Source organism: Typopeltis vanoorti, chromosome 3 (assembly GCF_054136105.1).
Source record: "Typopeltis vanoorti isolate ZY-2024b chromosome 3, IOZ_Tvanoo_1.0, whole genome shotgun sequence".
NCBI classification, from domain to species: domain Eukaryota; kingdom Metazoa; phylum Arthropoda; class Arachnida; order Uropygi; family Thelyphonidae; genus Typopeltis; species Typopeltis vanoorti.
This window is the reverse complement of record NC_143551.1, coordinates 132,333,112-132,350,246: the sequence shown is the minus strand read 5'-3', so window position 1 is coordinate 132,350,246 and position 17,135 is coordinate 132,333,112. Positions and strand designations below refer to the sequence as shown.

Here is a 17,135-nt window from a genome sequence, read left to right as displayed (position 1 = left end):
TTTCGTATCTCAACAGTTGTAGATTACAAAAGGGTAAGTTCGAATCCAGTTATACATTTTTAACTAGAAACAACGAAATCTTAGGATGAGACAGTTTTTTACACATTCAGAACTGAACAGTCATTTATAAGGGTTTACCACATAGTTTATGAAAGCTCAATTTTACATACATATAATTAAAAATCTATGTAAAAGCTCTTTATCCAGAAAACTCGCCAAATACTAAAATACTTAAAATTTCTGGCAAAGCATCTATTTTTCTTTCTAGAAATGTTAAAATAATTGAGTGATTGCATTTCTTAACTACCTACCTCCACTATTTTGTTTTATTCTTGGATCACGTGCTGTTTTTTGCAGGTCACTATCCTGCTCTACCTGGAGCTCATGAATGGAACCGTCCTGAAGCTGTTGTTGCCATGGACGAAGAGATTGAACGATGGTAAGTCCAGCTTTCGTGTTTCAGTCTGTATATGAATAAAATTCTTGTTTTTTTATGACTCAACATTAGATCGTAGTATGATAACAAGGTTGACAACACATTGTCACTATGGTTACGACTAAATATGGGAATTAATGAGAGTATACATAGTCAGATTAATCAGGAAAATTATCAAGACATCTCTGGAAACATGCTCGCATTGGCACATAAAATACATTGCCCTTAAATATTTAAGGGAAGCACTGAAGTCGTGTATGACGCATGACGAAGGACGCTATAGTGAGAAGAGTTCTGCATAAAACCACGCCCGCATACATAGAGAAGCGTGTGAACTTAGAGAGAGAGAGAGAATGAAAAGATATCACCGATTTCAGCTATCTGAATCTGAATAGTGGCAGGAGATAAACTGGCCTCTTTACAGCAGTTTTTTTAATTGCTATCACCTTATATATTAAACCATTTTTATTTTATATAATTTCGCTGGATCATTTTTAGTATTTTTAACAATACCAGTTTTGCTGTTTGTCATGCAACTTATTTTATTTCATTTTTTAATGTAAATCTTACCACCTACGAAGAGCTGCAAACCCTATAAGTATACATTAGTACTACTGTGAGTGGGATTGGGAGTAGATAATCCGATTTCCTTGCTATAACAGACCAATAATAGAACTCTTTCAACTTACTTCAGGCATTCAGAAACCAGGATAGTCTGTCCTCTTACACTGGGCAACGAAATATGGCATTCACAAACATCAGTATTCATAGGGGATTTGAATCTATAGAATGAAGAGCTAGTATAACATCCACTCGGCAACAAGACCTACAACGGTGAATTTTTTTCAAAAAAAAGTTTTTTATGCAATACACTAGACTGAAATTTTATGGTGCAGTTTAAAAGACATTAAAAGTACTTAATATTTTCATTTGCAATATAGATAGTAAGCTGATAAAATTTTAAAAGAAAATTGTTTCAAGTAGAATAACAGAAAGTGGGGGGTTGTCAGAAGCAGTAGACCAATTAGCTGATGAAATCAATTCAGAGGCATTCAGAAATTCGCAATCAAAAAAAAAAAAAAAAAAAAAAAAAAAAAAAAAAAAAAAAAACGTTGGGGATGATGAATTTCTTTCTCTATGAGATTGTTAAACGAGGTGAAGTGACCAAAGTTCAGTCTGTTGTTGTTAGCTTATGAGAGTAGGCAGGATTGGCATTTGAATCTAAGTTGAATCTGATATTGAGCAGAAGTGACTGCTTCCTAGCCGACGAGCAGTGCAAGCTACCATCATTCTCCCTGATATGAGGTAGGTGCAGTGACATGCCGGTTTGCCTGTTTTGCCACCGCTGTATGAGACTGGACAACTCACCATTAGCCGAAAGCGACCTCAAGGTTCCTCTCATCATAGACGGGAATCGAACCGAAGACATTCCGATCAAAGAGCTTCGTCTATACCGATTGAGCTACAGAGGCTCAGTCAGTTGTTGTATAACTCGCATGGACGAATGCTTATTCATCATACTATACCATTTTCTTCGTTTTATCGCAAACCGAGAGATCTTGAATAGGGAAAGAGGAGTTTGGACAACACATATACAGACTATTCTTATATAAATAGAATATAGAATGTATCAAACATTGACATTTACTCTGGATAATAAACCAGGTTAGGAACACGCTGACTTGGCAAGTATTGATAAATACTGGCTTGGCACTGATAAGTGCTTCAGCCTTCCGGTTGAAACACGTATTGGTGTGACAAACTGAAATCTCAAAAAAAAAAAAAAATAATAAATAAATAAATAACATAAAAATCGAAAAAGTCCTTATATGGAGGGGAAGCTAGTAATGTTGGGAATCACTAATATATAGGAAGTTTTATTTGAACGATATTCTATAGTAGCTGTTGATTATCGATGCTCTAAGTGATGCTAGAATAAGTGGTCTACATCTGTTTTAAAGCAAAATGGTTTTTTGAATTACCTCAGTCATTCTGGACTCCAGACAGTAATCTGTAATCTGATTTACTTGTGTTTAGAATAGTAGTTACCAAGGTAGGAAGTATGCTATTTTCCTGGAAGTGACGAACTTTGAGGGAATTGGAAAACCTGAATCGGAACATGGATTGATATAATAAAAATTTAACAGACTAGTATTGCATAACAGTGTTAGGTATACTAGATTATTAAAGCCCCAAAATTGTTATGTAAAGGGTGTGATTGTTATCTTGCCTTATCATCCCGTTTTTCAAATATTGAAAATCAGGAGTACTATTTTTCCTTAAACAACAACAAATGACATAACACTTTGTAAATTCCAGACTTCTAGGCATGAAGTTGAGTGAAAATCACGTGATGCAAAGTTTGGAAATAAACATTGCAAAAGGTATTACTGTTTTCTTTTAATCAGGTGTATAATTAAACATTTTTATGTGAATCTCACCTGCGAAAAGATATAAACCTATCGTAACATTGGCGGCGTTATTCATAGACTAGAGATTGCATCATCCGAAAAACCCAAGTGTAGAACCAAATATGATCTTGTTTTTAATTTTTTTTTAAATAATAAAGAAAATTTTCAAGCCACTTCCGGGCTAACAAACAGAGCGATAATTTCCAACTGGTCAATGACCACCTAATGAAGGCTAAAATTTAGAATACTTTCAAATTTATTTTAATTTACAAGCATTTCAATTACTAATAATAGGTATTATAAATTCTGAAATAATACATTTTTACTATATTGAAATAATAAATGTATTATTGTCAATATAATGCTGACAATTATATTGACAATAATACATTTTATTACAACATCGGTTCACATAGCTCTTTAATACGCTGGGAGACCAACCAAATCAACGGATTGTTGCCAAAATTTTCTTTGTCAACAGTCTGTTGCCAAAATTGAATACAAAGCTGCATACAAGAATAATATCTAATAATTATTTTATGGCTTAAGAACTGTTCAAAATATGTTTATTGTACGTGATCAAACACTCGATCAAGTCCCAGAGCGATAGAGCTACATTAAGAAGTGTTTTTCCATTGTCTCCCAAGAAACCGCCTCTTCTATATATAGTACTGCAATCAAATGAAGACTGTGCGTGCTACACGCAATTATCAAATCTTATCTTGCGAAGCTTACACAATATTTCTTTCATTTTAGGAGACAGAAAAGCCTGGAAGCTTACCAAGCCCAAGTCACTTGCCTTACCAGGTTACAACAAGAAGTTCTAAGGCTTCACAATTTAGTAAGTATAAAATTTATCTTTTCCTTTTCCTTCTGTACTTTTATTCCTTGTTTTTTTCTTGTCACACATCGTATCGGGTGACATCTGACACGTGCAGAAAAAAAAAAGAAAAAAAAAAAGAAGACCAGCAGCGTACAGGGCGTGTTCTACTTTTTCCTCTCCTTACTTATACAGCAAACATAACGAAATCAAGTAATCTTCAAGAGCATTCGCTGTTCTTTGCAGACACATCAAAATCCATCATCTTAATGTCAACAATATAAATAATAAGCGTAAAAATTCTTTTTTTTTGTTGAATAGGTGGAGCAGATATGACATCTAAAGGTGCCACTTAGCAGTTACTTCGTTATACTGACTGATAAAATGTGTGTGTGTGTGTGTGTGTGTGTGTGTGTGTGTGTGTGTGTGTGTGTGTGTGTGTGTGTGTGTGTGTGTGTGTGTGTGTGTCAGATGTTATCATTTTACTCCGCTAATGACATCCATTAAGTAATATAAAACAAGCGCAATAATACAGACCTCCGATTACAAGTTCATTCGGTTTAAGTGCCTATTTTCAGTCTGAGCTCGAGGTAGAAACTATTATCTTAATTGCAGAGATCTTTCCTAATTGCTGCGAATTGAACCCGTTTAATTACATCCAGGAGCATTTTCTAGACAGTATTCACGTCATTAAAATAATTTTTTGTTTGCAAAGCAAGTAATCCAACATGCCCTTTAGACTGCAAACCCGAACATTCGGTGGTGTTATTGCTGTTGTGAATACATCTCTTATTTAAATAGATTAATGTCTGCAGTTATCATGATGCAGGTAACTTAACAGCAGATTTAAAAACAGTGCAGAATCAGACATTTTTAACAAAATTTGTTTTTTAAATTTAATAAGTTATTTAGTCTAGCAATTTTAATTAGTCTATCTTTTAAAATGTTGAACTATGTTGCACAATTATTTCCTATTTTCAATATCAAATTAGAATTTATTTAGTGATCTAGTCTATCTACCCAACTCTGAATGTTTGTGGGAGGCCAGAGTTAATCACCCAATTCTCCAGTCATCCTGTGACTGGAGAATGGAGAGTGGTAGCTTAGTGCAGAAAGCTGAGTAGGCGCACTTCCCTTTCAAAGAAACAAACATGACTGGTTACGTATAGTTCCAAAGCATTGATTGCAATTCGCATACAAATAACACATCTGCCATGCAGGAAATCAAACTGAATGGTTCATGAAACTTGAAATGAACTGGACAATTTTAATTGACGAGAGCTCCAATTTACTGTCCCGAAGTTTCGAAAATTCTTTAAAATATGCATTTCCTATCTGCAGTGCCAAGTACAATACGTTCATTTATAATACAGTACGAGGGTGGTCTGAAAAGTTCTCGTCCTAACAATGAAAAAACGAATTTATAATTTCAAACTTATTTTTATTTTCAACATAATTTCCCTTAAGACTAATACATTTATTCCAGCGATGCTCACTTGATCAATGATTTCTGGTGTTGGTACACTTTTTGGACGTCGTTCACTTGGATCATCTTCAAGGCTGGTACGGCCGCGTTTAAACTCGGCAGCCCATTTCTTAATTGTCGAAAACGAAGGAGAAAAGTACCCATAAAGTTTTATGAACTTCGAATGAATTTCTTTTGTCGTTAAACCTTCTTTTATAAAGAATTTTATAACGGCACGATACTCAAATTTATCCATTTCAAGGGATGCAAACAACACTTTTGCTTCAGACAGCTGTATAAAAAACTACTTGATAGTTTTTTATACAACTGTCTCGTGACTTGCAATTTCACATGGACGATTATGACAGATGTACCAACTCAGAAAAAGAAATCTTTCCGATAGTATAGCCATCTATGGTCGAGGTCGAGAACCTTTCAGAGTACCCTCGTATTAGCATGATTTTTGTCACTTTAACTTGCCCTAATCTTAGAGTGAGTGTTTATGCAGACCATCACACATATCAATACGTACATAATACAAAAAACAAATAAAATATTGAATTCTGTTACAAAACCTAAATAAACAAAAATTTAAGCTCCAAGTTCAACATAAGCATAACACGAATCAAAAATCTAAAACCTGGTTTCAGAAATCTTTATACTAAATTCTTCTTTATCTTCCCGTTTTATTTTCAGACTCAATAGTTCGATTTTTTTTTCTAATGTTCATAGTCAACAATGTTCTATGACATATGGTACCACAACATTGCCTTCTCCAAGACCTCTCGTATGTGGTGTTATACATACATTGCAAAACCTATGTTACATTTGCGTGCAAGGGAATAAGAAGAAGGATCTTGTTGATCTAATGCTAAACATTTTGAAACAGTTGAAGGTTGCGGGTTTTGTGAAAACAGTGCGTGAAGATATTCTTAAGAGTAGAGGTAGAAGGAAAGACAGAGGAGGAAGAAGAATTTCGTTCGTAGGTTCGAGTTGAACGGAAAGTCGACTAGTAGCTGCTCCCGCTCTTAAAAGCTTAAAGAAAAGTGAAGAAATGATGGTGGCGAGTTCCGCATGATATCACCCATGAAGATACCTATACACGACACACAAGACAGAAACAATATCTCTGAGAAGGCTGTGAATTTTTGAGAAGGGAATCATCTATTAATCGATTATTTAAGACAGGTTTTTGATGCACCACTCCAAATGTGAGGACAACAAATTAAAGTTGGTCAGATTTGGAATTTTTACGTCAGCAGCTGTACAGATAAGAAGTAGTAATCTTGAACGGAAAAGAAAACCAGGTCTTTCGGAGATCGAGCAGGGCTATCGATCTAATGCATTTCTGCCCAAACAATAAGAATATAAGTCAGCTCAAGAACAGAAATTTGATCTTGTCTAGAGATCTCGGTATTATCTGGGCTAAAGAGAACTAAGAGCTTTCTTGCAAAAAAATAAGAACTGCATTTCGTATCAGTGGATTTTAGCTTTATCCTCATCCCACTGGAGGACAAGCAGATCAGAGTTTAAGGCATTGATTATGGAGATCTTGAATCTCAGAATAAAATACACTGCTTGGAAAGAAGTTAACGGACACTCATGGGCAAAGTGCATCGTGCTATGTAACGAGTCACGTGTTTGTAGTCCGTATAAATTTAAGGAATATAATGCTCCTAAGTCAGTGCAACTGTCTGGGTGAAATGGCTGCAAGAAAGGAATTGACGGAGTTTGAAAGAGGTATTGTGATAGGATGAAATGTTGCAGGCCTATCTGTTCGGCAAATTGTTGACAAATTGGGCCCAGGTCAATAATCAGTGATGTCATACTGAGTTGGAAGCGCAGGGAGTCAACTGCAAGTGGCAGTGGACGACCCACCACATTCACAGAACGCGACCGGAGAGCGTTACGAAGGATAATATGTAAAAACTGCCATTCGTTGCCGACATGTTGAATGCGAAGTTACAGGCATCAACTGGAACCCGAAGTTGCACAAAAACATGAATAACCGAGGCTCACAACCTCTGTTTCCGTGGTAGGACCGCAATATGCAAGCCCCACATTACCCGAACGAACATGCAACGTTGTCTCCAGTGGTGCAAAGAGCATGTACATTGGGACATGAAAGCTTGGAAAACTGTGTTATGTAGCGACGAATCATGCTACACCCTCTGTCGAGTAGATGGACTGGTGTGGGTGTGGCGGATGTCTAGCGAACGTCTCTTTCCAGAGTGCGTAACCCCAACTATGAAATTCGGAGGTGGCGGTGTGATGGTATGATCCTGTGTTTCCAGGTTTGGCCTCGTACCTCTGTTTGCGGTGTCACGAACATTGTACTCCGAGAGATATCTAAACCTTCTGGACAATGGAATGCTTCTTACTTTGTGGCATTTCTACATGTACATCTCATTCATTAAGGTCCTACATTTTATTAAGGTGGTACAATGGCTGTTTGTTCCTCAAACTATGGTGTCCTTTGACTTCTTTCCAAGCCGTATATATCAAATATATAATTATCTATGGAGGAAGAGCATGGATGATAATCTGGCATTGGTAGAGAAATATGAGGGAAGAAAGTCATCCATCATAAGCATACGGCAAAAGACCACAGAAGAAACTGAGACCCAATTTCTAAAGATAAAATCAGATCAAACATAGAGATTGGTCATCAGGCTTATGGATTGACTCAATAAAATACCCTGCAGAAGTTAAGAGCAATCACACAAATTTCTTCAAACCTTTCCATGGCTTGTGTTTAAAGGTGCGGTGCTAGTTTTCTGATCTACTGTTGATTAAGAGTAGACCTGCAAAACCCATATTGCTTGTCAGTAATTAGCTGGTGTGGTTCCATGTGGTGAAGACTCGAGTCTTAAAGACCTCTATAGTATCGAGAAAACTGAAGTGAAGGCAATTAGATGATAGTTTGGTGGATGACTTTTATCAACAAATTTGGAAGGAATAATATAGGCTTACTTCTATACTAGTTAATCGCCAGTCATGTGTCAGGGATTGTAAATATTATATGTGGCGGGTGTCACTTTCAGAGAAAAATTTTGTCCAAAGTTGGGAGGATCTGCGCTATTCAGGATTATGCTGATTTCTGAGAAAGAAATGAAAAGCGTCCTTAATCAGAAAGACATGTGAAGAATTAAAATTAAAATTAAAGCATCAGTTTGAGAGAAATGGTCATTACTGATTGATTAGTGTACTGTTAGAGTTATTGTATTTTTCTAGCGCTGTGTGAACAGATTGCTATTGAAGTAAAAGTTCGCTGGGAAAAACTATCAAAGGATGGATGACAGTAAAGCACTAATCGAGTATTAACCTCGGTCGACTAAGAAGTAATATAAAAGGAAGAAAATACAAAAATACATAACAAATGACATTAGTAAACAGAATATAGTGATTTGCTTCGTAACCAGATAATTAATACATGCTACGCGAAATAACGAAAAGGAAATTAAATCTGTTAATGCTATTGTTTGAATGATAATCAGCTACTTAAATCTCTTTCAAATAAATATTTAGTCTCCTTTTATTCAATGTATACCTGCATTTATGATTTCCTATTGATTTTACATTCACTGAAATAGAGAACTGCAGTTTTACCGGGAAGATAATCGATCAGTTATTTATTGTAGTGCCAGCTGAAGAGGAAGACTGCTCAAAATAGTTCACCCGGAAGTACGTATTTTGTAAGTGAAATTAAGTACAAGGAGCTTCAGTGGATTTCATTGACAATACTGACTGAATCAGATGGAGAATACTTATTTATACTCACTTTCAGGATTATATTAAAATCTGACTGCTTTCAAGACTGCTTAAACCAAAGGACTTTATGCATAGTTACATATCACTTCACGAACATTTTCTGCACATTTCAAAGTGGCAACGATCAATTTGCCAATATACTGATTAAATATTTGCTAAAATGGAATGGATTTCGCAAAGATAGCATTCTGTAAAAGCTTCATCTGAGATTTTAGACATGAGTTAGTGTTTTCTTAAGTGCATGTAGACCAAGGAAAAGCTGTTGAATTTGAAGAGTAACCAAACTTCATTTAGTGTCTGAAGAACCAAGTACATCACACGTAAATCTACAGTCCAGTCTGTTGTGCTCTGCCTTCTCTAGTGCAGTGGCTTAATAGACACTTCTTCTCGATCGCATGAAATATACTCTGGAGTGGATGTGGAAGTAAACTGGAAGTAGATTATGAATTTCAAGCATATGCAACCGAATCACAAGAATCAATAAAAAGAACTTGATGAAAATGAGAGAAAGTGCATGAAATTAATTTACCGCTAAGTTATTGTTATCAATTAATATAATTCGCGGTAGTTAAGACAATTTTGTCTGTTCATCGGCCAGCTCATCCTTCCTACCTTACGCATATGCTACAGAATTCGAATATTTCTGAGAATCGCATCGACTTGATAAACGTAGCTATTGTGCAAGCATCTTAATTGTGAAAATTTGAGTATTCTTCAAATATTTATCAGATTACTCTCTCTCTCTCTCTGAGATAACTAAGAAGCGCAGGATGTAATAGATTGATCATTAACCTTGTTGATGAAACCTTTCCTCCATTCACCAACGTCCATCATGTGAAAGTTCTAATACATAATTAAAATACAGATCGTTGCTGCTTTCAAGTTTAGAACTTTTCTTATACTCCATCCTTTAAACCATGGGTCGGCAAACGTTTTAGACTCTTGACCGCACCATGAAATCCTTGATCCCTCATCATTATATTAATAAAATACCTATGGTCTCATTAATACAAAAAGTCTCATTTTTAAGTATTTTATGACCAAATATGTATAATTTAAATAAATTTCTCAATTTAAAAATAATAATTCCTTCACCCTTTTACTTCATTACTGCTTCTCGATAAAAAATAATTAAAGAAATTTAAAGAAAATAATTAAAGAAATTTATAAAGAACATTAAAGGTTTAAACCCCCTTTTGACCCCTAGACATTTATCTACTCCTTGGATAGTCTCATTGACCACTTTGCCGACCCCTGCTTTAGACCAGTCAATCAACCAACTTTCGGGAAGAGAAACGGACTTTTCTCTTCTCGAAAGTCGATTGTGAAAGTTTACCCTTCTTGGAGAAGTTAACTTCAGTCATCTAGACACAAGTCGATTTTAACTTTTAGACAGTTGTGTCATTGCCTGAACCTTATATTAAGTAGTTTTTTGTGCGTCCCATTTTTCTTTTGTAAAGGTAAGGTTGTAAACCTGTAATACATTAATGGCCTTGGCATTTAAAAAATATTTTTGTATTTCTTTATTTAATCCAGAAATCCTGCTCTGAAAACCAAATATAGAACTTTTCCAAGCCACTGAAGGCCTTCAATAAGGGCAGTTTCATTGCCTGATAGTTTTACACAGGCAATGATAATTTCTTCTTCTATATTACCTAATTGCAATTGCAAACCTGAATGCCCAAGAAGGGATTCAAACCTGCAGCCTCTTTGTGCGAAAGCGAATACGCTAACCGCTCTCTCCCAGCCAGGCCAGCGATGCACAGTGCACAATCACGCGAGTTGTTGTTGTCCCTGCATGTTGTTCTCATCCCCTTAGTGGCGACGATTAGATACGTCTTGCATTATTCAGAGAATACCGTAAACAGTTCGACTAATATAATGATTGTCAAATTTCACCCTCCTAAGTAGTGTATATGATCACTTTGCACGTGCGCGCACGCGCATACGCACACAGACATGCTTCAACTGATTCGGACCAAACTTGGACATTGGCTTCTTTTAATACGTTTTTCATAGGGTATTACTTTATTTCGACGAGATTACGTTTTTCGTAATCTCGTCGAAATAAACTGATGGAGATTATCAGTGGCCCTTCCTTTAAAGACACTTGTACGTATTTAATTGTTCAACTGATTTTGAGTAAATCTTTCTTTGGTTATATATGATAGTTAACGGAAACTTTTGCACAATTGGACCTAGTTGTAACAGATCTGTAAAGGAGAGAAAGAGAGAGAGAGAGAGAAAAGAAGGGAAAAGGCAGCTAATGCCACTTAAAGTTTTTATCATACATCCGATTTCAGCAATTTATTCGACAACTGACTGCATTTAATTATTTCATCTAAAGGAACAAGTGATATTTATAACAAAATACTTCGTTTTTTTAAAAAAAAAACGATAAAGCGAGCTAAGTGCTGAAGAACCAAGTAGTTGATTGCAAATTAGGAGCTCACATACGGTAATTATTTTAATTGTGTAAAATGCACGTTTCCCTCTATAATCAGCAATAGCATAACATTAACAACAATAACCACTGATTATTAAAAATAAAGTTTATCGTATTTGACAATAACATATATTCTTGTTTTTATCTTAATTATTTACCCCAAGCATAACTAGTAATGAAGTCAAGTAGATGCTTCTAACCTGTAGCGTCAACATGCTACTTATTTTTATAAGTGACTCTGTTGGGACACACACACACACACACCACACACACACACACACACACACACACACACACACACACACACACACACACACACACACACACACACACACACACACACGCACGCACGTACACGTGTTATGTTTCATTTCCGTTTATTTAACGATTGTTAAGTTCATTTTAATTTCTTTGTTTTTAACTTGCTCCATGTAATAATCGATAAATGTTTTAATAATTCCATAAACCAGATTGTTCTTAAACTTTTAAAATCTGCGTTTCCTTGACCGTGATGTCCTTTTCCTGGAAAAATAAGATTATCGTATGTCAACCCGACGTTCAAGTACACAACAGCATAATTCTTACACCTCTGCTTAACAGGTTTGTGTATGAACATAGGTATATACTAACTGCTATTGTAACTAACGAAATGTTACCTAATATTTAAGGAACTGTTACCGTAACATTTAACGAATCGTTATTGTGGCATTTAACGAATTGCTATCCTAATATTAATGAAGTCTTACCGTAACAATTAACGAACTGTTATTATAACATTTAATAAACTGTTACGGAACATTAATGTACTGTTACCATAACATTTAACGAACTCTTGCCGTAACGTTTTGAACTGTCATTCTAAAGTTAACGAACTGTCATTTTGATATTAACGATTGTTGGCATAAGATTTAACCTAATGCAACATTTCACTATCTATTATTGTAAAATTTAAAAACAAAAACGTCATTTTAACATGTAACGAACTATTACCGTAACATTTATTGAACTGTGGATGTAACATTAACGAACTATTAAATGTTACGATAACAGTAACTCTAACATTGAACAACTCTTAATTAACAAACTGTTATTTTAACATTTAAAGAACTGTTTTTGCAACATTAACCAACTTCTATTGTAACATTTAACGAACTGTTATTGTAACATCAACGAGCTGTAAGTGTAATATTAGAGAACGGTTGCAGTAATATTTAAATAACTTTTATTGTAACAATAACGAACTCTTATTGAAATACTGTATTAACAAACTGTTACAGTAACATTTAAGGACATGTTATTGTAAAATTAACGAATTCTTATTGTAACGTTTCACAAATTTACCGTAATATTTGAAGAAAGAACTGTTATTGTAACATTTACGAACTGCTATTTTAATATTAAGGAACTGCGATTTTAACATTTAACGAAGTGTTATTTTAACATTTATGACAGGCCCTTTAAAGGCATTTTAACATTTAACCAACTGATATTGTAAAATTAACGAACTGTTACCCTACAGTTAACGTTATCTTATTATAAAATAAATGAGGCCATATGGTAACATTAAACTAATTGTTATTATAACATTAACGATTACCGTAACATTTAAAGAACTGCTAATAAAACATTTCATGAATTGCTATTGTGACATTAAACAACTCTTAATGCAATATGAATGAACTCTTACCATAACATTAAATGAACTGTTAAATGATACTGTAATAATAACCGGTACATTTATCGAACTGTTATTATGACATCATATTAAGCGAATGTTCCTTAACATTTAACGTAACAGTATCATTTAACTGTAACATTAAACGTACTAGTATCATTTAACTGTGACATTTAACGTAACAGTATCATTTAACAGTTATCGTAACATTAGCGAACTCTTACCGTAACATTTAAAGCGCTGTTATTATGATATTAACAAACTGTTATTGTAATATTAACTAAGTCTTTCCGTAATATTAAGTGTTACCGAAACAGTTGACAATCTCTTATTGTAACATTCACAACCTCTTATTGTAACATAAACTAACTCTTGTTATCATATTAACGAACTTTTTCCGTAACGTTTAATTAAATGCAATCATAACATTTAGCTAAATCTTACCGTAACATTTAATGAACTCTTATTGTAACGTTACCTAACTGTTGTTGTAATAATAACAATATCTTACCGTAACATTTAGCAAACTGTTATTGTAACATTTAGCTAACTGTCATTGTAATATTTAACGAACTGTTATTGTTATATTTAAGGAACTGTTATTGTATCATTAACGAACTCTTATTGTGTTATTAAGGAACTGTTATTATAACATTTAAGAAACTGTTACTGCAACATTAAAGAACTTATTGAGTGAAACGGTCCGCAAAATTCTCCATAATGTATACTTAGATATAGACACATCAATAATGGCAGACCTTCTATTCTAGTGTACGATATATTATTTCCTGTATAATACTACTTTATTTAATGTACAATAGTAGATAAAGTACAATAGTAGGTTTGATATTTAACCTATATCGAAATCGGAATCTATATTATTTCTAACTGCAATTCTGAAAGATGCATGACGTTTCTTCCAATAATTTTCATTTTCGGTAAAAGAGAAACTTTCAAAGATTAGAACTATTTGTTTTGTTTCACCTCATTCAAGATTCATACACTAAACAGACTTTAGCGAATAAAAGTATCCGGATACTTTGATAATCCTGAATAAACTTTATTGTGTACTTGCAGTTACGGCAACAGGAAACGACAATTAGCGTCCTGAAAAAAGAAAACCAGAGGCTACAGAACAAATTAAGTAAAGGTATGAATTTCCTTTAAACAGTATACAGCAATTAAAAAAAAAAAACAGTTTTTATCCACCTGCACTTTATTTTGTCTTTCATCTTGTACTGTAGCTGAAAATTTCTAAACACGCTTCGTAATTTATTTTTCATGCATAAAATTCTATCTAGCAAGTAAAACGCAATACTGTTTTAAAAACATTAACGCCATATTTTAAATTAACATTTATTTAATTTTTGCAGCTGAACGAAAATCAACTCAGGCATTAATCCAAGTTTTGGAAAAGGAGGCATCCGATTTCGAAAGGTTCTGTACTTTAAAACTGGACCATCACTCAGATATCAGTTAAAACGATCGATCAAATTTCAAAATGTACACTATTTGTCCATCAACGACTGTATTATATATGTATTTGTTTCTGTACATATAATAGCTACCTTTCTGGAAAAGCATGTGTGTGTGTGTGTGTGTGTGTGTGTGTGTGTGTGTGAGAGAGAGAGAGAGAGAGAGAGAGAGAGAGAGAGAGAGAGAGAGAATGTGTGTCGGCGTGTGTCTGAGGAAGTAAAATTAGACTGTGTTCTACAGTATATTCTCGATGGAATGGCTCTGTATATTTTATGTCTGTACAGACTCTTCAACGTTTATCTTAAAGACTTCACAACTTACGGACTTGAAGCAATGTCGGTGCTACGACGTTTCATCTGGACTGTAGATATAAACAGATATCTCTCGTTCTGGTGATTCATCTTGCCATTTCCGTCTGATCAGATCACTGGACTCTATTCTGATGTCATTCAACTTTGTATCATTGTATGTAACCTTGTTTGTATCTTAGAATAATCACTTTTCAATCAAATTGATATGTGTATCGATTGTTTATATTAAGGTTAAGCTGCCTACACTATACTAGCATATAGTTCTGCGTGTTTGGACGCCCTTGGACTTGTACTTATTGAAGAAAACAAGAAAATAGTCAGAAAGTATCCTCCTTTTATTTATTTGTTTTTTTTTTTCGTTGTCCACTTCCGGAGAGAACTCCGAGACTCCTCCGAAACTTAATCGTTAACAACCATGCCCATGAGTTTGAATGACCTAAGTTGGACTTCCCACCCTACTTCAGGACACGAAGAACCTTTATAAGGATTTCGCAAAGAAATGTGAATTAGCTGATCCTTATGGGCTTTTAATCCCGGTTGCTCTTGTTTTTCAACCTGAAAAACAAGCAAACTGACTAGAAAAACACATGCAGTTAACAGAAACACAAACTTTCTAGAAAAAATTAACAGTATTGTCGCAGTATTAATTAAGCTCTATGAATTCAAGTTACTTTGAATTCATAGAGCTTGAATTCATAGGCTGACAAACCGTTGGACCAAACATGTTGAAGAAGATAGATAGATGTAGCGTGCACCATAAACACGAAACCCGTTTGTTATTCAAGCGAGGTATTTAACCTCGACAAATCAATGAGTCCTGAATTAGTCATACGACAATGCCAGTACGCTGACTACACATACAAGAACAGAGTACAGCGCAATTCGATTTTTATGGGTTGAAATTCTATGAACTGCAGAATTTCACCCATGGCCACGCAGCATTTTTCAGCAGGAAAGTACATGCATAATGCAAGTTCACATGTTCAAAAAACAGCCGAACAGTTCTATGCTACTAACCAAACTAAGAAAATATTCCAGAAGTTTGTTTTAAACACTAGCATTGGTGCACAAACTTTTCCGCTCATAAACTAATTCCGCTTTATTTATAAAATAATTATTGTTCATAACTGGCATCAGTCCCAATAAAGGATCAACAGCATTCGTAGCTTAACAATATATTTTAAATTCTATGAACAGAAAGGTGATGGTTCTAAAATTTTCCATTGTAACTTTGTGGTTATGTCATAGGAAGATTGCATTAGGTATATTGTGCACTGATATATTATCGATGTGTATTTTAAGACACCAAGTTTAAACAGAATTATGTTATAAGAGCTTTTTTAGCATTTTTTTAAATTTCTATGCGAGCTATATCGAATTTTCAAATGGGTGGATTGATCTACGGACTTCAGTTGTGCAACCATATCATGCACTCCAGACTTTGCTGGCCACAATGTAGACGTCGGTCGGTCGGACAGCTATCTGTCCAAATCACCTAAAGATGTTTAAAAAATCTAGGTGGCTTGTCTCGCCAGCATGGTTTTAAAGGAATGCAAAACTTGTGCACTGCTGGACCAACTATATTCAGAACTGGGATGAGAGAGACGGAATAATGAGAAATGTGCACGTCCATGTTATACATAATGCCTATTACATTCATTTCTTAAACCATTTCTCTACTTGTATAGAGAGAAAGTAAAGACGTAATATACATCAGTACGATTATTCATCAACTGTCGCGACAGTTTTTATTAAAATGGAAATTTTGCGTTTCATATTTATAATGAATTAAGATGCTTTTAGAAAATTTGCTTAATGTGTTTAGGTAAATTTACTAGGTAAACTCAACTAAAATCTGGCACGAAATTCGAAACGATACGAAATTATGCATTATGAAAGACAATGAATAAGCATTCTACAGAAAAAGCAGTACAATTCAAAACTGTGATAATGAATGAATTCAATTTCGATATGCAATATAAATTCAATATGCACCTTTTTCATGATTGCATTCCGACTACTTCCATACTTGTTTTTATGTTAACTTTAATAACCAGCAGAACTCTACTGAGTACGTTTAATTATGGCCATAAAATAGTTAGAAATCTGCAATTTGTTATGAGAAACCAACCTTAGGTAAACTTTTTTTGCTTTAATTAATCTACTAACTTTGTTAAGACTTTATCGAATCATTAAGAAGAGGAAATATGCTCCATTTTGTGATACAATTTTAGATAATTCATCCATATGTTATTAAACAATATGTCCAGTTAGCGAAGGAAAGCAGATGGTTTAATGATATTTCGTAAATCTCTAATATCAAA

The 17,135-nt window shown here is 34.4% G+C and overlaps 1 protein-coding gene across 1 annotated transcript in view; it reads left to right on the top strand.

The window, feature by feature from the left end:
- The window catches only part of LOC150108574 (uncharacterized), a 128,192-nt gene extending 113,179 nt beyond the window's left edge, over positions 1–15,013 (top strand). The window contains exons 10-13 of the mRNA XM_090416015.1: positions 358–439; positions 3,604–3,688; positions 14,102–14,174; positions 14,398–15,013. Coding sequence (XP_090272141.1) covers positions 358–439; positions 3,604–3,688; positions 14,102–14,174; positions 14,398–14,504 — 347 coding nt within the window. The 3' untranslated portion in view covers positions 14,505–15,013. The remainder of the gene's footprint in view (positions 1–357; positions 440–3,603; positions 3,689–14,101; positions 14,175–14,397) is intronic.
- The last annotated feature ends 2,122 nt before the right edge of the window (positions 15,014–17,135 follow it).